Source organism: Centropristis striata, chromosome 16, assembly GCF_030273125.1.
Source record: "Centropristis striata isolate RG_2023a ecotype Rhode Island chromosome 16, C.striata_1.0, whole genome shotgun sequence".
In the NCBI taxonomy this organism is placed as follows: domain Eukaryota; kingdom Metazoa; phylum Chordata; class Actinopteri; order Perciformes; family Serranidae; genus Centropristis; species Centropristis striata.
Window position 1 is genome coordinate 14,607,281 of NC_081532.1, and position 23,015 is coordinate 14,630,295.

The 23,015-nt window shown below is 39.9% G+C and overlaps 1 protein-coding gene across 1 annotated transcript in view; it reads right to left on the reverse strand.

Annotated features, from left to right (window-relative positions):
• Positions 1-3,785: 3,785 nt before the first annotated feature.
• The window catches only part of col12a1a (collagen, type XII, alpha 1a), a 60,419-nt gene continuing 41,189 nt past the window's right edge, over positions 3,786-23,015 (reverse strand). The window contains exons 45-66 of the mRNA XM_059352542.1: positions 22,863-22,986; positions 22,613-22,756; positions 22,200-22,364; positions 21,916-21,954; positions 21,645-21,783; positions 20,802-20,944; positions 20,244-20,353; positions 14,888-15,040; positions 14,530-14,607; positions 12,893-12,979; positions 12,392-12,445; positions 11,956-12,051; positions 11,589-11,642; positions 9,971-10,024; positions 9,603-9,656; positions 8,953-9,024; positions 8,828-8,863; positions 8,676-8,742; positions 8,403-8,585; positions 8,019-8,096; positions 6,902-7,072; positions 3,786-5,537 (exon numbers count right to left, since the gene is read on the reverse strand). Coding sequence (XP_059208525.1) covers positions 5,527-5,537; positions 6,902-7,072; positions 8,019-8,096; positions 8,403-8,585; positions 8,676-8,742; positions 8,828-8,863; positions 8,953-9,024; positions 9,603-9,656; positions 9,971-10,024; positions 11,589-11,642; positions 11,956-12,051; positions 12,392-12,445; positions 12,893-12,979; positions 14,530-14,607; positions 14,888-15,040; positions 20,244-20,353; positions 20,802-20,944; positions 21,645-21,783; positions 21,916-21,954; positions 22,200-22,364; positions 22,613-22,756; positions 22,863-22,986 — 2,112 coding nt within the window. The 3' untranslated portion in view covers positions 3,786-5,526. The remainder of the gene's footprint in view (positions 5,538-6,901; positions 7,073-8,018; positions 8,097-8,402; positions 8,586-8,675; positions 8,743-8,827; positions 8,864-8,952; positions 9,025-9,602; positions 9,657-9,970; positions 10,025-11,588; positions 11,643-11,955; positions 12,052-12,391; positions 12,446-12,892; positions 12,980-14,529; positions 14,608-14,887; positions 15,041-20,243; positions 20,354-20,801; positions 20,945-21,644; positions 21,784-21,915; positions 21,955-22,199; positions 22,365-22,612; positions 22,757-22,862; positions 22,987-23,015) is intronic.

The window sequence follows — 23,015 nt, forward strand, 5'->3', positions numbered from 1 at the left end:
CTCATGCTAGTGCTTTCATAGCGGCCCTAAAAGTCCAAATAAAATTCAACTTTTCAATCACTTGTGATTACTTTTCAATACGAGGCTAATTCATCTCATCTGCTGCCCAATGCCCATGCATGGTTCCAGTCTATTATGGCACTGAATCTTTATAAAACGCCATGCAAGAGTTCATTGTAAATTTCCGCTGCTCGATTAACGATACGATATAAATCATGAATTGTTTAACAAAGATACAAGAAAAATGTCTTGCAGTGTTCTTAAAAATTTTACTCTGTTACGCAGCTCCACAGTAAATCAAAAAAGCATGAATTGCCGTGGTGAGTTTGGCTTTCATTGAACCTCTGGCTATGGTTTAATGTGCCAGAGCTGATATCACATCACAAAGCAAATTCATATCAAACGTGTGATGTGATATCATCCTGAAACAATGTGACACAAGTTTAAAACATCTGACCTTCTATAACAGTACATCAAAGCTTTTTAAGAAATTACGCAAAGCATGACCTTTATATACAGTTTCATCATCTTATACCACATTACATTTATTGACAAGATTGTAAGAGTTCCCAGATTTGACTTTTTAACTGGTCCAGTAGGGCTCTATGCAAGCTTTTCCCAGAGGAGTACATGTAATCCTACATTTACTCATACACTGTGCTCATGAACGATTTTTCCAGTTCGCACATACTTACTTTTAGGTGCAAAAGTGAATGAAATACTCTCACTGTAGAGCCCTTTGAAGAGCCTTAGTACTCTTACTTGTCTGCCTGTATCTGCAATTACTGTTTAAAATTGCACTAATTTATATTTTTATGTGAACAAAAACATTTTAATTATCTTTCAGCTGGTTGTTTTAGTTTTGTGGCCTGCAGCTCTGTATTTTAATTCAGTCTCACTGTCATTGCTCCTATTAGCTAAGAAGAAGAAGGTGGTGGAGATCAAAATTGAGCCAAAAGCAGTAAAGATATTGAACTTATGTTTGCCATGTGTCAAGAAATATTACCAAGAAAATGTTACTGGTGCTCCATGTTGGCTAGATGTGTAAATACTGTAGGTTACTTTTTAAAGTCTGTTTCGTATTTTTGTGCAGCTGTTTGTGCAGCCCCTGAATGGACAGAAAATCAATTCAGGCCTTAATTTGAGAATTATATGCTACATGAGGACACCAATAGTCCTACCCACTGCTGTGAAAGAGAGACGTTGTCTGCTGTTTTGCGAGAGGACAACCGGAGATATAACAGGTTAGTTAAAAACTGCAACAACCGCAGACTCTGGAACGGCCCGATTGAAGCTCTTGCCGCAAAGTGAACACAGATGCACGCTGGATTGTCAACAAACTCAAAGAAAATCAGCAGACAGAAACCAGACAGGCTTACGGTGAGGATGGTATCAGGCATCACTGAAGACAGTGTTTTATTTGAGTTTTGAGGGAAACACGCTACGATTGATTGTGGTGGAAAAAAATGGGGACATCAATGCTAGAGCACTGTCATGGAGAGTGTCATGGAACGACATTGAAACCAAAACCAGAGCCTGATGTTGAGAAATGGTATGAAAAGCGTATCACTTATAACAGGTGTGAACATATTTCATCAAGGCCAGCATGTCTCCAAGTGTAGCTGTGAGATACCTGCTTTTATAGAAAAGCCACATCATAACATGTGCACTGAGACCATAACTGCGGGTTTTTGGTATGTTCTCCAATATATGACAATGTACTGCTAAAGTGAGATTTAAATGGCTGTTCTCTCCATTTGTTCTCCTATAAGCTCTTTTCTGTATGTTGAAATGCTTTAGCAGACTTCTCTCCCTCTCCTTTATGGCTAACATGTACCAGCTGTTCAGACACTCATACAGTACTGTACCTGCAAGAATTCCTCATGAAATATAAACTTCTATAAAATCTATTTTGAGGTGCTCCATGAAGTGCTCGTTCGCTTTTGCAAAACAAGAGTACCAAATTAAAATGTTTGCAGGATTTCTCCCATGTCGTCTTATTTTGGTAATCTCGACCTCACCTCCCCAGTCCTTATCTCTGGCATTTGTGCCGACCTCCTCCTCAGACATGCTTTCCCTTCATCACGATAAACAGAAATAGCATGAGTTAGTCCTTACCTCATACATCTCTTATTTCACCATTTGATATGCTTAATGGGTGGAAATCAGTGAGTTTCTCTAGCTGGCATCCACCCAATCTCATTTGCATTGCTTCCTTATGGAAATCTATGCATAATCGGTACAACCTGATAGGACCAAAGCCAACTGGGTGCATGTCAAAGACTGTGAAGAAGCTCACATGTTGGAAATGTTTGTTTTCACACTCACTCCTCCGTTCTCTCCTTGTTGCCTTGACATGAACTGACATTCTGAACGGTACAAAATATCTTTAGCTGTCAAAATAAATAAAGGTTTCAACTTCAAAGCATATTTCTCAAGGCCTAATGTTGGGAAGAAACAGTCTTGTCAGTCAAGATCAAATAAACTCTGTTTCGTTTGGAGTCGTTTAGTAGTTAAAGGAAGATGGTTCCATGTTGAAGTGAAGATCCCGTGAGAACTTAAAGATTTAAAGATATAATATGTAACATTTCAGCAAATAAAATATTTTTAAAAGGCTAGAATTTGTTGTATATTGTGTTTAGTTGTGTACTTGCATTATACCAAGGTTTCCAACAATATTCAATCCCAGATAAATCTTTAATTTTAGATAAGAAAACATGTTTCATGTGGTCCCTTCATGGTGTAGCTCTAATTTCTAAAGAAACACTAAATGATACATCACAGAGTAAATAAGTGATATGAAGTCACCAGAATAAATGTTGGCTTTTCACGTTTCTGCAAACCACAGACACATCGAATTTCAACATTTGTGAACCACAAATATGTTTCCAAACCACTGCTACCAGTTCTCATTTAGACACATTGCAAAACATGTGACTTCCGCAACACGTTGTAAAGACGCGATGATCGATGTTTTCAACACGACGATCACAGAACTTGATCAAGCTTAGGTGAGAAGAAAAGGGTTACGCTTAAAAAAAAACTAATTCCAGACATTACTTCCAACAATGAGTCATGAATAACTTATCTGTTGCTTGCAGAAACATAAAATGCAAAAAATTTTATTGGTGACTTGGCTGGTTTTGACCACGGATAGCATCACTGGACTACCCCAAGATTTAATTCACCACATAACGTTAGCTGCAGTAGCAGTAGTAGTAGTATAGGCAAGTTAAGTTCAGGTTATGTTAGCTAACTTCCAAACTTACTTCTGATAGCTTTATTGCAGCTATTTCATAAGAATAAAATTACATAATGTGACTTAATATAATGTGAATCAAACTCATTGAAATACTTTGAAATTTAGCATTTCTTAATGACAAGACTTTTTGCTGCTTTTGTGACTTTTTTCAAAATGTTTCATTTTATGTTGCAAATCAAGATCCATTGAGTTCTTATCATTATTATTATTATTATTATATTTTACTGATTGGTCTTCGCTGATTGGCTGGGAGAAATCCATATGGCGAAGCATGGGGACCCCATTTGGATGTCTGCTGAAGTTACCAAATATGGTTATTCGACCGATAAAGGGTTAATACGTTAACTTGTCCGTGAACTTATTCACTTATTATTTCTGCCTGAGTCCTGTCACAGTTTTTAAACAATGAACACAGCAACTCCCATGATCCCACGTGACTTAAGTTTGATTTTGTTGGCTGAAATGACTGTACCATAAATGTAACAACAAAAGACAAAAATGACTGGAAAGCTGAGACAAATGCTACATTTTCAGTAGTTTTATTGAAAAATGCCTCTTCTGTTTCAGAAATAAATAAGAAAATAAGGCTGTGTGGAATTCACAAAATGTGCAGTTAAAACATGAGAAAAGCAATTCTATGTCCATAGTCTTGCAACCAAATCCAAACTGCATAGATAGAAAACAACAACTATATTCTGACTTAGAAATCCTCAGTAAATATACAACACAAACATGCAATTCCACCTTTGGTAACAAAACAAAATAAAACAAAAGTTTGGTTTTCTCCAATAAGTCAGATTATCATTTGGTTGAAAGGCCTAACAAAACATCTTAATGAACAAATCTTTGGTGATCAAATCTATGTTTTTCTTTTTACTGTTGGGAGTATCTGAAACAGCTTTACATACTGACAAAAGACAAAATGAATAGTTTGAAAGTGTTGAAAAAACATACATACTGTACTTCCTTTGACATACTTTCTGCTGGTTTTCACATGATTAGTGCATTACACATTTGGGTCTGATAAACACTTGCAGTTATATTACAAGCAGACACTTAAGGGGAACAATTAGCAAGCACACAGGTTTGTAATGAACGAACATGTAGCTTTGTATTCATCTTGCTGTATTTTCTCATGTCAAAAAAATATATGTTCAATATAGCCAGGGGTATCAAACCCATATACGTACTAGTTTTGTCCGGAAGTCATTTCAACATTACACTGTCTGGGAAGTTCTTATTGCAGCTATGACGCTAGTGTTTCTGTATTGTCTTGTGGTAGTGATCTCTTTCCTCGTTGGTTTCGTGAGTAACCGGGTGATTGTATTGACTCATACTCTCCAGCTGGCTCCACAGGTATAGACTCTACCTCAGGTCCAGGCTGGTAGTTGTTGGCTAGAAATATATTCCAATCAAAAAAAGGGTTCCTTGTACAATTTTTCACATGCACAATTTAAATTATATTGCACTTTGGAATTAAGAAAATTGTCTTGTGTGAAACTATTGCTTCCTAAAGTACCATAAAAGCTTAATAAAAAAATGTTCCAAAGGCTGTGATGTCATTTACAATAAAATCCATCAAGCAATCGGATAATCACGTAGTAAAATAACCAGCTCATACTACAAAGAACACATGGAAATGGCAGGAGAGCAATATTTAGCACCGATTAGGCGTAGTACACAAAGAACATGATGATTAAATGTACAAATTGAACATGCTTCAGTCTGGATCAGAGCTGTCTAAGGCACTTAATGCGTCGTAAACAGAGGTTATGCTGGAGGTAAGTAAGCAGAGGGTTATGAGGCACAAGCTCAATACAGATGTTAACTTGATTTTTTAGTGAAATGTCCTGGATCATACAATCATTTACAAGGCACAAAAATTAGTTTTATTTACACATATCACCTCTACATTAACGTTGCTTTCAGTTATGAAATCCTCTTTGTTAGTAGTTGTTTTGGGTTGGTTTTGTACATGCTCCTTCCTTCGTAGAAATGTCTCTGTTTATTTTTTTTCCCCAACGGTTTACGGTTCAAGATGCAAACAGGCCAGCAGGTTGCCATCACTGTAGCTTGTAGCTGTGAGATGATGTTAGTGCCAGTCCGCTCCGTTCTGTTTTGCTTTTTTTGGCTTTTGTAATGTTTGTGCTTAGCGTTCAATAATTATGTCCATGGTGATTATCCTTACATGCCCCATAGCAAACGGGCAAACATCTCAGAAACAGGACTTCAAAGTGTAAGCGGCACAGGTGACTTAGTGGTTACTATGCCAAACCTGCAAATAGTTCAAAGAGGGTGTGAGTTTTTCTCTGTGGAACAAAGTTATAAGCATCTTATTTGATTTAATGTCAATCATCATACACAATTAGCTAGAATGCTTCACATGCCAGTTTTAAAATTGTACATCAAATGTATGGAGGTATTGGAATATAGCGGCTCCTTACTGACCGTTAACTAAACCCCAAAAGGATTGTCTAAACATGGATTAGCAAAGGTAAGAATGCAAGATTTGGATTTCACTACATTTTTTAATCCTTTTTTAACCAAAATTACAAGAGTAGAGCAAATTTCATGCAAACTTTTAAAATGGCAATTAAGAGCCATTTGCATCAACTGGTTTGGAGCGAATCTAAGCTTGAGTTTCGTTGGAAGTTGCGCTACTGGCTACACTTGGCTGTAATCTGCCAGTAAATACAGCGGAAGAAGTAAACCGTCTTAGCCATCTAACCCATCTAAGAGAGAAAAATGGAGAAAGGTCATCAGGAATTTGGTTCATTTGGGAAAGTTTTAATTGTTCTTTCATGTCAGCAAGTATTAGCCATATTTCATGCTGTCCAGAGACAAAGACAAACTAATATGTTTAAGCTCAAGCGGGCCTAAAACATTTTTGTAAAGTTGAGGAAGTTTTAACAAATTATGCTGTTTCCATTCAGCTTTTCTATTGCAATCATTTTTAATGTAAGTAACTTAGCTAAGTTGCTTACTGCCTACAGTGGCAGTATAGTAACAGAATGTTAATCTCAAGAATAAAGAGAATTTCAGGCAAAATTTTTACGTCGTTTACCTTACGTTCAAAAAGGGAACTCACAATAGCGCAAACACTGCAATATTTTTAAGTATATTTTTAATATATTTAAGTGACAAAGCCAGTCTGAGCTGTTACTACACCATGTTAGGTAGCTCTGTGTGTATGTTTAAAAGACCCTTTTACAGGGTTATTTTAAATCAAGTTCGCTTGAAACATAAAAAGCGTAATCATCTCGCTAGCTAGCTAGCTAGCTAGCTAGAAATCTGCTGTGATAGCTGTCATTGCAGTCAAGAGAAATGAGAAACCTTTTCTTTGTCACCTCTAAAATCAAGGACCTGTTTTTTAAAAATTGCTAAGAATTTTGATGCCAAAGGCTGTTCACAGACGTAGCAACTTGAAGTGGGGCGGGGTTCCATGAACGGTCAGTCGAACCTCTTACAGAAAAAAATAAGCTTTCAGTTCAAAACTCAAAACTCTGGAACACTTACATCCATACCTCCATACATTATCAAAGAAAGAAGTAGTGCACCGAGTTGCAAATGTAATTAGTCTGCATACACTTAGTCTTTTATCTTATGTAGCACCATGCAGGACTTAGACCGTGAGTGTACCTGTGTATCCTTGTCCATTGTAAGGAATGCCAACACACTGAGAGGAGTCGCAATATCCAGGGGGTCCTGGTGGTCCCCTCACCCCTGGAGTACCCTGGCGACCTGGAGGGCCACGAGGCCCAGCAGAGCCAGAAGCACCTGGGGGTCCTGTTCTTGACTCTCCTGGTGGCCCTGCAAAGTGGAGAGAGACGGTGAATAAGGCCAGTTTAAAAAGTCTCTGGAGCTCTGCATAAAAACCTGCTGACATCACCCGTAAATCTTCAGTGGAAATGGTCGGGGTAACACGGGGCTGCAGCTCTGTAATTTGAATTTTTCAATGGCTCAATTAAAAAAGCTTGACCAAGAAAAAAAAGTCTGGGCCTGTGTGGAGTCCCCCCCCCCCCACCATGGGCCCAGTCTGTCTAGACGTTAAAAACTCAAGATGGAATTTTCCCCCTCTCTCTTTTTCTCTTCCTTAAGTGAGCCCATGTGTTGTCAATGAAGCCACCAAAGAAAGCTCATTGTACAACAATCAGATTCTCCCACACAGACACACACAAAAAGTGAGCCATCAGTGTGGACTTCCTCCCTCCCACCGGTCTTCAGTTGTTTCTCACTTCATTCACAGAAACAGACATATCAGTGTTTGCCATTGTGGGGTCGACATCAATAGAAAGTTCCTGTTTTTCAAAAGTTTCCCTTGGGAAAGGAAATCTTCTGAAGTGGTGAGCTGAACTGCATCATGGCCTTGACTGAAGATTGTCAAAACTCTAGACACAGAAATTGTGCACATAAATGCCTTCCATTAACTGTATAATATTTCAAATGTGTATATGTGTATATTGAGCTTCTCCAAACACTGTGCATGAGACATAAATCCTACAGAAAGGAAAGAATTGGGAATATGTTTGAGGTCCCTCCAAAGAATTTATGCAGTGCAGCTGCCCGACCGAAGGTGCCTGAGACACATATACTATAGGTAAATTCTGGCCTCTGGTTGGAATGTGTCATATTAATTGGACAAAGGGGAGTAATGTGTACTACAAGGTCCGCAGAAAGGTAAAACTGAAACTGTGTTTTAGTGCAAAGATAAAGTTCGATGAGAGAGTCAACCAGTATTGAGAACCATCTGTTTTACCTTGTGGCCCATTTGGACCTCTTTGTCCTCTGAGACCGGTTCCTGGAGATCCCCTCTCTCCTTTCTCTCCTGGCAAACCTGTAAAAATGAGAGAAAAGTGGCATTACTTCCACACCAATAAAGCATGTTTCTGGAAAACTCGCCAGTATCTGGAAATTAGTTGAAATTAGAAGAAAAGTGCAGTATAAAACACAGGGTTCAGGATTAAATAATAGATGTGTAAACACTACAAGGTAATGCAGTCATGATGTTTCCACACTACAGTCTACAGAGTCAATATCACTGTGACCTTTTTCATTCCTTGCTCATAATTTGCTTATTTTTTTCCTTCTTGCATTTTAACACTATCAAACATTCAGAAAAAAAAGCAAAGCAATAAAGTACCTCTTTCTCCTTGATTTCCAGGTAAACCTGGGTTTCCAGGGAAACCAGTTCGTCCAGACTGTCCGGGCTCTCCGCGGGCTCCCTGGTTTCCAGGAGGGCCAGGAGGACCAGCTGGCCCTGGAGAGTTGCTACGATATCCGGAAGGAATCTGGTTGAGCATCATGTCAATTCTGCTCATCTGACCTGCAAGAAAAGAATAAAACCAGTTGGATCTAGACTTCTGCTTTAAAACGACTTTAAAATTCCCAAAAGGTTAAGAAATATTTCGCTCACTGTTCACAAGCTGTTCACAAACTTGTCTGGCGATGGAGCGCATCATGCTCTGGGAGGCAAAGTCTCCCTGGAAGCAAAGATATTTCCATCAAGAGATGCTTTTCTCATTGATGTATGATAACTGATACATGGCCATAAAACACAATACCCACCTTTTCTCCTTTCTCTCCTTTAAGGCCGACAGCTCCCTGTTAGTGAGAGAAACCAGCGTTAGAACAAGCAACGACTTCGACCGCTCCTAAACATTGTCTTCTGTGTGTTATTATGAAGTACATACTGGGTTTCCTGTGTCTCCTGGTTTCCCTGGTTTACCAGTAATTCCTGGTACACCTGGATTTCCAGGGCTTCCCTGAAAAGCAAAGAGAAAACACAGAAAGATTAGTGTTTATTTACCATTACTGCACAATAAACATAATTGCAACGTTTAACTCCTGCTCCCTGTTAACGCTTATATAACAAGCTTTAAGTAGAGATCTATTGTATGCTGCAGTGAGGGGGGCGTGTGGCACAAGCTGCCAAGAACACTAAAGAGGAGATGGAAACAAACGTGCCCAACAGCCAACCAGGATAGGATGTACACACACACACACACACACACACCAGCCACTGCTAATGGCTCTTGGAGCACTCAGGATGGTATAGTGTGTGTGTGTGAATTCTTTACTGGCAAGTTGCCGATTGGCATGATGGCTGGATTAAGTAGATTCAGACCTCCTCAAACCACAGAAGAAGAAAACGGGATGCATGCACCATCCTCGTAACAGTGGAGGGGCCTACAGTCTGCTTTTTTTATGTGCTGTTCCAGCAGAGTGGAACCGTGGAGCCAGAGGAGTAATTGTTGCAGATATATCAGGAAAGAAAGCACGCTCCAAGGAATATTTACTTGGCTCTTTTCTGCACAACACAAAGAGACAAACACACACTCACCATGGGTCCTGATGGGCCTCTCGGTCCAGATGGTCCCTCCTTTCCTGGTGGCCCCTATGTAGAAACAACATACAATCACACATAGGTAACAACACACTGGGGAGCCCAGTTCATGCAATACATCAGTGTCATGGCTTTATATTGGTCTCAGTCTTGAGTCTGTCTTTTTAAATTATATTTATATGTTAGTGGCTCAATTATTGTTGGCTGACGCAAGTGAGAACATGCAGTGTGACCGCATGAACTGAAGGACAGTACTTCTGTTTACGTTGTGCTAAGTGGGGGATCACATGCAAAACTTGCTTAATGAAGTGTTGTAGGCTGTGGACATAGTGTATACACTGAACAGGCCTGGAGGTAGATCTTACCCGCGCTCCGCTTGGTCCAACAGGGCCCAGAGGACCACGTTGCCCAGGAGAACCCTGGGAAAAAAGCAGACACACTTAATCAAATGCTAATGATCAGGAACGATACATTTATACAGCTCCCTAATGCCTCTGTTGAACTAGAATTCACAGAAAAAATCCTGCCGTTTCCCAGTTCTTTAGCCAAAGATAATATATCATCTTGTTAAAAAAACTGTAACAATTTCCCCTCTTGTCTGTTGACATATGATGTCCTTTGGAAATCTGAATAGACAGTGCTGTTATAATAAGTGTTATTGTGTAAAGACAATGCTGCCAATAAGCTCTGAAGATCATAGAATGGGACTTTCTCCCATGTCTGAATTCGCTTATTCATAGGTCAGAATAACCAGTGGTGATGTTCTCTCCAGTTGAATGGTGGGAGTCGGCTGAATGACCTCAGCTGGATGAATGAACGCTTGCTCGGCCAAGAATTGGCTTTGTAATGCCAGCCCACTCAAAAATGTCCCTTAAACCAAAACTTCCCCTGTCAAGTAAAAATGATTTAGCTTAAATTTTAAATCTGCTTCTGACTTGATAGAGAGGTGAGGTAATTCCTGTTACGCAGCAAGATTTCGGCCTCAAAACATTTGAAAAAAAGTAAAAAGTGCACTACATAAAAATACTGGCATGTGTAATCGTCAGGAAAACCTATTGCCCGATCTCAGGCACTCAAATAATAATCCTTATGGGTCGACTGGTTCATATTTGTCTATCAACCTAACAGGGTTGAACATTTTGAACTATGTTGGCCAAAGCTCTGTGATTGGTTACATCAAATATGTTTAAAGTTCCACCCTGCTATGTTACACTGAACTAGAAAAGTGTGGCAAATGGTTTTCTCCACAAAGAATCATGCAAAAGCACCATTTTTAAAAAAGAAAATATTCAAACTAAAAATAAAAAAAATGTTATTTGACTTAGAATAATTCAAATAAATCCACAAAGATGGGGCAGCATTTTTAGTTGACTATTTGGTCAATTTAAGCCTGTGTTTATATGATAAAGAAGACCTTAATCTATTATGTAAGCCATTTTTAATGAATATTTTACACATTTGAAAGAACATGGGAGGAATTAATTCATGGGAACAAAAATGTTGCATAACAGGAATGGTCTAGTGATATCAATAACCTCAAAGACCTTTAATCTCTGAATGTTGTGGTTAGTCTGCTTTTATCCGACTATCACTTTCATCCATAAGTCCATAGAACGACATTTACAGTAATGTAAGCCAAAGATGCTCAAACTTCAGAATCGCTAAGTCTTTACCAAGTCACGATCATCTTCAATTACAAGGTCGGGGAAGAACATGTTCCATTCCCTATTTCCTCCTTTGGTAACACGAGTCTGCTCTCCATAATAATTTAACTGCATCACTGGCCTTCTACTGTTTGTCAATCAACTGGCTGATTCAAGAGTGTGGGTCTCCCCTGACGATGGCATGGTAAACCTCCCACTCTGAGTGTGGTTTCAATCTCAGCATGTGGACCGAATCCAGGCTCCAGTAGCAACGCTGCTCTCCATGGATAGTCTCCTGTTTCCTGTTCATAAACCACAAAATGAGAGGGGGAGTACTTACTTGCAGACCAGCCAGGCCCGGGTCTCCAGGATCTCCCTTTGGTCCCGGGCGACCCTGAAGGTGGAGGAGGAGGAGGAGGAAAAGAGAGCGTTAGTCTTTATTTTATCCTTTTTCGTCTGTTATTGAGATTGACTTCATGTTTTGACAAGAACATCTGCAGGTAAGAAAAAACAGTAGCAGTCCAGCTGAATCAAAGTAGAGAGGAGCATAATGTGTTTTGGCTTCAGCTGTAAAGCCCACTCACTGTTGGATCGGCAACAAAACTGCACTTTTATATGAGCACAGGCGCTAAGTATTAGCGATAATGTGTCAAATATATTACACCCCATCTCCCAACATTTCTTCAATCTTTTGCAGGTTAACTTACAGGTTCTCCGGGTAGAGACAGTCCGTTAGGTCCCTGTGGACCTGGTGGTCCCATTGAGCCTGGGGGTCCCATCTCACCGCGTGGACCCATTGGACCCTACAGCATTACCCAGACAAAAAACAAAGATGTTTCACACTATTAAATCAGACTTTTTACAGCACAAATGTAAAAAAAGGTAGTGAAATTGGGCCTTGAAGGTTTTAAATTAAACTCAGGAAAAATATACAGTGGATAACCTAATTTAGAGCAGTTTGCTTCATCTGACGGTTGTAGTAACATAAAGGTGTAACAGAGCAGTTCTAAAATACTTGTATAATGGATTTAGCATTACTGATAATGTCAGCAAGCTATAAATGATTTAATGTATTATGTAGCAGTAAAAAAAACATTTAACATGTGCGTGATGTGATGTCAAGTGATGTAAGTTTTTACTCACAGGGTTGCCGTTCTGTCCTCTATCTCCTCGTGGCCCCTTAGAACCTGGGCCGCCCTGGAAAAGCAAGGAGACACAAACAGAGTGAGTGCAACAGGAGCAGATTCCGAAATCCCTAAAACCCCAAGCCCTACCAGAACCTCACAGGGGCTTAGTGAGGTTACCAAGCACACATATTCCAGGCATCTCCTTACTGTCGTTTTTCCGACAGGCATTTATCTTTTGACACTTCTTCCTGAGCCCACATTTCATTGCATGCCACTGGTCTCATCCTCATCTCCGCTTTTCCAAAGGAAAACAAAATATTGCTCCTGATGTGAAGGACATCCACAGTCTACTTTAGTTCAAACTGTATAGCAGGCAAATGTCAAGTAGCTCATTACTGCTGCATGGTCATTATAACACTAGCAGAGAAACGTATGGTTTCATCATCATCATCACCACATCAAAACAGACGGAGGTAGAGGAGATGAAGGACAGAAGACAAGGAGGGAGAGTCTTTACCGAAGGTCCAGGAGGCCCCTGAGGGCCGATGCTGTCCTGTGTGCATGTGCAGGAGTGGGGAAGGGATGGACACTTGGCCTCGTCTCTCTGAAAAGAAAGACAGAAGAGAAAGAAATTAGAGAAGAGACAAAATGCTCTCATGCACTTTAAAGAATGTTCTTATAGTCAATTTCACACCCACACATTGATAATTGAGACAATGTCTGCAATCAGAATACAACGGGTAAAAGAGAAAATCCTTGATGTAATTATGTGACAGCATCCTGGCAAACCACGCTTTTGACTTTGCTTGCAGTTTAAAAAGAAGAGACAGTTTAGAAACCATGATGGAACAGTGGCTTATGTGAAGCCCGTGTGAGGCTTTAAGACCAGATGTACAGTGACTGCAAACTTGAAATGAGTCTTTGACATTATGAGTTATATAACATCGCAATTATTGACGTGATGTATTAATATCTGATGCAAATTATAGATGAATTACTCATAATAGGATAAATGCCTGCCTCCGGTATTTACCATAGAGAGTCAAAATAAATGTGATTTACTGTCTGCTCCGTGATCTAAAGGAGAACTTGTTTTCATGTAATTGGGAGATCATACTGGCAACAGTCCGATTAGCACAATTACACACGACACAGGGTTCTATTGAGTTCAGCAGAGGGACTCTTTTTAAACTGCAATCTACTTATCAGCCTTGCATTTAGCCTAATTAATACATACTGTACCAGCATACATAAACCTCTGAGAAGGTATGCATGCATACAGTATATACAGTAAATACAATGGCTCCTTTAAGAGTGATACTAAGAACCAACATTATAAAATTTGTGGTCTTTTCAACTACAAATGCAATTATTCCTTCATGTACATTAAAACATGTGTAAGAAGTCAACCAAAATATCCATCTAGTGCAGTGATTCCCAACCAGTGGTACTTGTAGATGTTAAAAAAAAAAAAAAAAACAATTTAATGAAAAGAATAAATATACATATTAACATTATGTCAACTGGGACATTACATATTGCAGTTATCTAAGTGTGTTAAAACTAGCATGCACGCACATAGTTTAAATAAGAAGGTAAAAGTAATGTTAATGAATAAATGGTTGGAATAGCTTGTTCAAAGTAAGGTTAATGGATAAACGGTTAAAATAGCTAGCTAAATGTAATGTTAATGGATAAACAGATTAAATAGTTAGCTAACACTAATGTTAATGATAAATGGTTGAAATAATTAGCTAAGAGTAAGATTAATGGTTAAACGATTGAAATAGCTAGCGAAAAGGAATATTAATGGATAAATGGTTAAAGTAGTTTGCTTAAAGTAATGTTAGTGTATAAACATGAAAAGCATTAGCTAAAAGTAATGTTAATGTATAAATGGTTGAAACAGTTAGCTGAATGTAATGGATAAACAGTTAAAACATTCAGCCTTAGACCAAGTAAAAGTAGAAGTAGTAGTTATAGCCTCTGATTGCTGACCAAATTAACCTAAATATTGTGAGTTTAATTGTGTAAAATGACTAGTTTTTTACATTTGGAATGAACGTTAGGAATAGATGAAGGGATAACCAAGTTCATATGCACCTATAGATGGCCTTCTGGCATTACATTAAGTGATACTAAAATGACACTTACTGTTGAGGGCAAGTCGCAGCATTTGTCTCGACTGATCCAGCTCAAGCTGCAGATAATATCGAACATCTGGAGCTGGAACTACACAACAGAAGGAAAAAATATTGACGGGTGTTACAAATGGCTTCCATTTTTGATGAAAATGAACACTGCTGAAAACAGAAAAACAATGGGTCCCTCAGAGAAACAGAAAGATGCAGGCTTTCATCCTTCCAGCAGTCGCTGGGAGCAGTTAAAACTTAATTGTGCATCTACGCACAAGAGGATTTGGATATTCATTCTTTGGAAAGTTGTGAGATGCTTTTCCGAACGTGCTTTCCCAAGCATTTGTGCTTTTCACAAGTTTCCTTTTTTCACTTACTGTCGCAGACTGCTTTCTGCCTCCCTTCGCCATCTTGCCAAGCACTTCATAGCCCTCCAGTGTGATGTTGTTGGCCTCCTTGATGGGCTTCTCTGACACCTCCTGGCAGTCCACGTTGAGCTTAACTTTCTCTGGAGAGATGCTGATGTGGAGCTGTAGGAGGGAGAGGATGGAGAGAGGGCACAATTAACAAAATGTTCTTGTCTTCTCAATACTTCACAGCTGCCAGCTTTGTTGCAACACAATTACTTGGCGAAAAGTACTGAGAACAGTGGAGCTTTTGAAAAGCTGGGTTTGGCATGCATTTGTATTGGAAAGGGCATGATTGCCCTTTTAAAGAGAAGGGAAATTCTTTAAGAACAACCATAAAGTCAGGCACAACTTCATTAACCCTGTTTAAACTATGTTGTCTGAAGCTTACAAAGATCCTGATACTGTATTCCACATGATTGCGAGATTGAGTGAATTGTTTGTTTTAGAAGAACCATGTTAATTATAGATTCTGATATTATTCCCAAAGTGGTTACTGATTTGGCATAGGACTGCTGTTTGATGCCTCTACAGATGAATGGGCCATTAAAAAAGCAAAATATACAACAGTTGGCATTTCTATGCAGCTTTAAAGCTGAAGTCAATGATTGTATAACAACACAGAATGACAAAGTGCCATATTTTAAAGTTTCCTGTCCAGAGAACGCTGCTCCACATCTTGAAGCAATATCATTTGCGGCGTGCCATCAAACGTCCTACACTTTCCATATACTCTCCCCTCACTGTTGCAAATTTTCCCCTGCTCAACAGTCAGACAAGCTTTCTTTATGTCAGGAAAAGCAAGCTACCATTTCTTTCTACAAAACCATACCGACCACAGGCTAGGCCATAGTTCTTGGCAACCAATCACAAAATTACAGTTGACTTCCTTGGCAGCAGAACAAACTATCTGGTGGACCACAAAGAAAGAGGGGTGTCGTTTATCCCAGGGTCCTGGCATGAATACATTATACCATGATGCTTCTGAGAGCTTACCAAAACAGCTTTGGATGATATAGTGGGATTGCAAATAATGAGCATGTATATATTACCTCACTGACCAATAAGTAAACACAATAAAAACACTGTAGTTACTGGAAAAAAAAAAGCCTCAGAACAACTAGCTTTCTAGTGACCACTGCTCCCTCGGTTGATGGAATTTGCTGCAAAGTGATCTGGTCCTACTGCAGCAAAGTGTTGACAGATGAACAGTTTTTCTTCATCAATTGTTAACACAGAAGGTTTCACTGTGCTTCCCTGTGTCAACACTCATTCAGAGTCCATATGGTAAGATTTCAGGCTGACACTGTCCTCGCTCCAATACACTCGATATATTTCCATGATTGCTATCAGATTAGATTTTATTATTCTTGGCTCTTTCCTGCTGTTTCTTCGTTTTTATAATCCAGATCCTCAATTTCATGCATGCACTAATAATTAGGTGCGAGTCTTCTCTATCAAAAACATCCAAGATTAAGTTGGCTTTCACTGACAGTAATGGGAAATAGATAATCAGTACGAATCTCCATTAGATTGCCGTTTCAATGCAAACAGTGCTGTGACGGATCATGAAATCCCCACTTGGGCTGATCATTTTCATTGTATCATTCGAGATGTGAAGCTCTCATGTCTGATCTGGCACCTGTGAACAGACAAGGCACTGTGGATTTCTTTGGTAAGGGAAGTCAATACATAATTTCCTGTATTTCTAGAGTGGCTTTTCAGGTCAGTAAGTCTACTTGTCCATTGCACAGAAATCAGACTTTTTTGTTTCTAAAAGAAAGTCGTCACAAATGAAGAGTACAATGACTGCAGTCAGTGGGCAATTTGGCAAAAACCTTCCTCTCTGTCTTAATTAGTGTATGCGTATATTGGCACAACCTTTTCAACAAAGTCCCTGAAAGGAAACATTGAAGGATTAAGTTCAAGACTTCTCAAAGAACAATAGGGTTTGTGTGTTTTATAGCACAGAGGCAAACTACAGTGGACTGTTCAGTGACTACATGCTCAAACTTCCACAAATCTAACTGTAAGACATGACTAGTCACTGTGGCTTATGGAAAATGTCTTCTTCACTTCAGTTAACAGGAAAGTTCCCTCTATGGGCTCCCACCCGACGAGTGTGGGAGGGGATTCCCCAGTGGGCTAGTGAGTGGCTAGCATCTGCTATAGTCATCTCTGAGAGCTTTCCCACATGTTCTATTAGTGGTAGACCACGACCTCTCCAGCCTGGGTTACTCTTTATTAACTAGCTTGGGAAACAAAGCCAAATCTGTAAGCACTCTCTGACCCAGCACTGTGGCATGAACACACATAAAGTACGTCCAACACTCGACGGAAGCAGAAACTGCAGATCAAGTGACACAATTTCTGAATGAAATTAACTGCTAGCAAGCCTCGCATAAATTTAGATTTGAGGTCAAAATGAATTGCCAGGAATAGCCATGATTTAAGGTACTGAACATGCAGTGTTGAACCCTAGTCGCACCAGTACTACATAAAGATGAGGAGAAAGATGGAGAAAGCTGAATTGATTAGGAAATGAATATATTATATGATTTACAGAAAAGGAATCAGCATTTTGATTGTACATTTATTTAAGTTATTTAAAAAAAAAAAAAATGGCACATGAACATTTTGATATTTCTTAGTCTTATATAATAATGAACTGAATATCTCTGCAGATTGAACTGTTGGTTGAACAAAACAATTCATCTGAAGATGTCATTGTGAACTTTTGGAACATGTGATATGATGCTAGACAGTCTCTATAAGTGTATGATTCATTTGTATTTTAAAAAAAGTAAACAAAACGTTTTAAAAAAGTAATATCTAATCTAATATCCATCTGCTGATGGCTAAAGAATTAATCATTAGCTGATGTCATTTGGAAATCTAAAACCTAAGGGTCAACATTTAAGTTTATTGGGCTTTGGTTTGTTTGTCTTCACACATGGACAATAAGCCAAACTGCCATTTGTGACAACCCTCATTATTGGTCACACTCAGGTTTCAACACACAGACACAGATACACGCACGCACACACACACACACTTTTTATTACAGAGGTCACTCTGTAATAGCCATGGACAAAGTGTTGGGAAACCACTGACAACATGTAAACACACACAGCACCACAGCTGTCGGCAGTGGCACTTACTCAGCAGACCAGCAAATAAGCAGCTAGGTAGACCGCTGCAGACTCGCCAGCTCATGGAACAACAACTACTGCACCACAAACTAGCCACCCAGTGTACATTCAGACTACAGTCTCCACCATGGCCACAGACTGTGTGTGTGTGTGCCCTCTCACACAAATCAGGCTGCTGTCCAACTAGACCAGCAGTGATGTCATTTTCATCCAGTCCTGACCCAACATTTTCCAGGGCACCATTCATTCATGAAGTTACCCTACAATTAGCTGTGTAGATGCTAAATGGTCAAATTGAAAAGCCATTTATGGTACTCTCTGATCTGGGGGCCAATACAGTATATCGCTCTCATCAGTTCAAAAAACTGTACTTTGTAAAATCAGGAAGTGGGCGTACTTTGATGTTGGATAAGATTTTAGTCCATTGAAAAGGGTCATTCAGTCTGATTACCTTAGGATTAGACGGGGGAGAAACCTGTGTGCTAAATAAGTACCACGCTGTCCTTGGGAACAAAATCAAATGCAATTGGACGTGACTTTTAGTACATTGGAACCAGTTGTTTTTCCTCCTGTGATGCATCTGGCATCTTAAGTCATTCAAGATTGGTATGAAAATATTCTGTCCTTCATTGTTCTGGTCTGTACACCCCACCGTGGTGGACCATAACAGAGGATGTTTTATAGTCGCTGCTGCTTTGAGTTGAACTTACAGGCATTTGATGTCTCTTTTTACCTCTTGCTGTGGCTGCAAGAGACTTTATATGACACAAATGCTGTTTATCAAAGTTGTAAGCTTGGCATGTGGGCCTAATGTAGTGGTTAAACCACTGAAAAGAAACAGAGTTTGCAAAACAATAACACCATTGTGGGTGGTTATTTTTAGTTAGATGAGAGGTTTAGACAGATTGTTTGAAGAGTAGCTGTTGTAAATGAATCTTCTAATAAGCCCTCCCCAAAGGGAGTCATGACAAGCAGAGCTGCTGATGGCCTGGATTAGTTTCAGAGTCAAGAAAATGTATCTGTGGGACAGTTGGAAACATCTGGATACAACCTTTAATCCATTGCTTACAATGCATGCTATTCTTGCTTCCACAACCACCAAGTGTCCTTAATCCATCTTTTACCCCCTATTAGAGCTTCAGAAAAAAAGTTAAAGGGACACTACACCAATTTTTGACATAACATTCAACAGAGTTTCAAATTCATACTGTAGCAGAAGGCCTGTACTACAAACTACAGTATGGAATTGAGGATGTGAGCTTTTTCCAGGTAAGGGAAGTCTCACAAAATAAGCTAATGAGTTGCATTATGGGAGATGTAGGATTCAATACTTTTGGAGCTACACTAGGGACTAAAAGTCAAGATATCTCAATCTCAGTTTCAAAAAAGTCTCTGGAGTACTTCTTTAAGAAAATATCATAAAGTCTGTATATTAGGTCCCTGGAGAACCTCTTCAAAGTATACCATAATGTCTGCTTATTCAGTGAAAAATATGCAGACGTTAGGATCTATTCTTGAAATGCCTTGTGCCTTTTTTAGCCCAACTCAAGCTGAACCCAAATTAAAAGCGACCCACTCCCCTGACCAGTGCTGAAGTTAGGAGCAGACTGTTTTGAAATTCACTTAACAACTACCATGATAGTCTCCAGTCTTGATGTGGTCGGACCTCCATGGGTAACTGTAACAACTTGCACATTATTCTGGGTCACTGAAGTATCAGAATGTCCCCCCAACCTCTCTTTAAAATTATTTATAGCCTGCACCACCCATTCATCAAATTAACTGCCCGTAGTCTTAAAAAAACAAAGATTAATGTCAATTCATAAAAAAGGCCCATTTTGACAGCACGCCGACATTCTGTGATGGATAGCTGGGAACTTTTGACAGCAAACACGATACCGCTGCATTGCATTGGCAGCTTGTCCGTTTCATCCAAATCAAATGAAGCGTAAAAGTCACGCAGAGACATATGAAATTATTGAAAACCAATCTATGTGAAAGGAAGTGAGAAGAATGAAACAATATTAAGTATGTAAAAGGATCTGGAAAGGATAATCAGCCCACAGGTGACCACAAAAGATTCTCAGTCTGTCGTATTAAAGCCAAACTTTAATAATATCACTATGTGGTGAGCACAGTGCTCCTCACTTTAAGAAATCATGCATTGTGTTTACCTTGTGGAAGCTCCCATGGAAAAGCCGCTTCACTTGCTCCTCATTAAACATGGCTTTCTGGATCTCTCCTCGGGTGTCCTTGTTGTAGAACGTGATTGTTTTGCTGGAAGCTGAAAAGAGAAGAGCCTTTGATGAATCCCTGACAGTGCGTTACGATGCGGTGGCACGCAAAGCACAGACAGGACTATAGAGAACACATGGCTGTAGAGAGCAGAGAGGGATAAAGGGAAGGCTAGGAGGGATTAGGTCCATGTCCGTAATTATTCGCATGCATTTACCACGTGTGTAAGTGCATATTTGAAAAAGTCGAGCCAAATGCAGAATAACACTGTGAGTCAGAGCAGTGGTCATATTTACTACAAACTGCTTCCACTGCCCTATTTACTGCCTATTGTGTCTGACAAAGATTAATCAATTTGTCTGTCTGTAAATTAGGTAAGAGAGGAAAAAGAAAGCAGCTTTAAGCTGTTAATAAAGAGTATACAGCTGTGTATATGTTGGGTCAGGTACAGAAGCTTCCCCCTCCAGCTGAGGGCCACAACAGGATGAGAGGCTTACGGTTGACGGTGACCCCGACCTCAGGGTTGTTGTTTTTGTCGGAAATCTGCCAGATATCAAAAGGTTCAGAGCCTGTGTCGGGCAGCAGGCGGAAGAGCAGGATGATGGTGTAGGATGGGGGAAGACCCTCCGGATGGATCTCCCTGTTAAAAACATACATCATCATTAGTCAGAGCTGTGCCCTCATCATTCTTACAAATGAATACCAAGACTGTTAAATCTTGCTACAATGATGCAGCACCCAGTGTTTCACATCAGCTGCAGAACTTGTAAATGATTGCCAGTTTTTTCCCCCTGGCCTTGCAGAAATTGCCCACATATTGAAAGTATTTTCTGTCCCCTCTACTTTGCTGCAGTTCGAAGTGTTTCCATTTGTGCACATTATGGCAATAGCTGCACCCATGCACACAAAGTACGAATCATTATAAACATATTAACAGAGAATGCTGAAGAGGTTTAGATTCTCCCGCAGCTCAGAATATATCCTAACACCGCTGAAATTAAGCCCAATAAAGAGACAAACCTCTTGACCTAGGGGTGAAGGTGGGAGAAGGGTTGGGTTCAGGAACGTTTTAATTCTGTAACCACATTTTTTTTATCCTGCGAGCACCCCGTATTACACAAGCTGCAACAACAAATAGGGCTTTGGGCTTGTTGCCAGAGGGCACTGGGGAAACCCTCATGACTACAGAGGCATCATTATGAATAATTACTGTGGGCTGGGCAGGATTATAGCGCACAGGAGATAAGGCCAAGAGGCTGGGAATGTGCACATAGTGAGCCTCACACTCCCTCTGTTTGACAAATACATTGTTAGAATTGTTAGTTCTCAGCTCAGCTTACTTGGTGGGCTGATTTAAGAAGGAATCTTTGTGCAGCCTGTAGGCAATGTAGCTGTTGAAGGATCCCGGCTCCATGGACACTCCGTTCATGCCAGCGAATGTCCGGTCTGTGATGTTGAAAGCCTCCAGCATCCTGAAGCCTGGAAGGGATTAAAAAAACAAGAACATGTTGAGAGTGTGGAAAGAGAAATAATAGAAATAATAGATGATAACGAATGCCAAAAAGCCCCTGGAAGGAACGTGTAAGGTGCATGGGGATGCTGTATGCTTACCAGGTGTTGTGAACCCATTGATGTAGATCAGAGGGCAAGCTGAAACAGGACAAAAAGTTGTAGAGGGTTGGAAAAAACAGATTATGGCTTAAAAGAACATGATTCATGTCTGGTTGTACATTTCCTGGCAGCAGATGAGTTGAAAAGTGCAGCAATGGGTGAGCTTCCTGTTACCTCTGCAGGTGCACTAATCAGCAACAGAAATGTCAAGAGGAAGTTTCCTCTTGGAGTGCAGAAATGCTAAATTATAATAGTGTGATGTGATGTATTCATGTCTGCCTTACTGGAAGTAGCCGTTTCACAGATGAAGGTGATCAGGTTGTCCTGGATCTTGGCAAAAGCGTCGTAGTCGTCCACAACAAACACATGTCTCTCACTGGGCTTGCTTCCGATATTTCTCAACTCTGTCAGGTCCACATCGGCCACTCCAACCACAAACACACTGTAGCCTGTGGGGGCCAAACACATACACGGAAAAAAAAACAAAGACCATTGTTAAGTTTCCAATAACCACAGTCAGTTATATCACAGCAGGGATTATTACAACAGTTTATTAAATCAGCCATAAAACTGTGGTTCTGATGAAGGAAATCAGTGTTTGGGAGCAAGCTGGACTGTCGGTAATTCAAAACAGCTACAGGACAGCCTGTACGTACAACACATAATAAAACACAGTGATTAACAACCCAACACATACCAGCATGCTGCAGTTTTTCTGCACTCTTCTTAACGTCATCCTGGGAACGTCCATCTGTGACCACCACCAGCACCTTCGGGACATTCCTCCTCATGCCACTGTCTGAGGTGAACACCTTCTCATAGACATGCTTCAGAGCAACGCCTTGATGAAGGAGGAGGATGGGAAGGAAGGAAGGAGGAAGGACAGTAAACATCAAATCTGATCATTTGAAACAATTTGTTTGCTAAGATGCTGCTTGGTGGCGTACCTGTCTTGGTGTTGCCTCCTCTGTAACGCACGGTCTGCAAAGCTGAAATCACTATGCCCTTGTCGTGGTAGGTGTTCAACTTGAACTCAGTCTTGGCGTCATCACTGTACTGCACAAATGAAACCTGTACAAAAAAGATAAGAGAGTGACAAT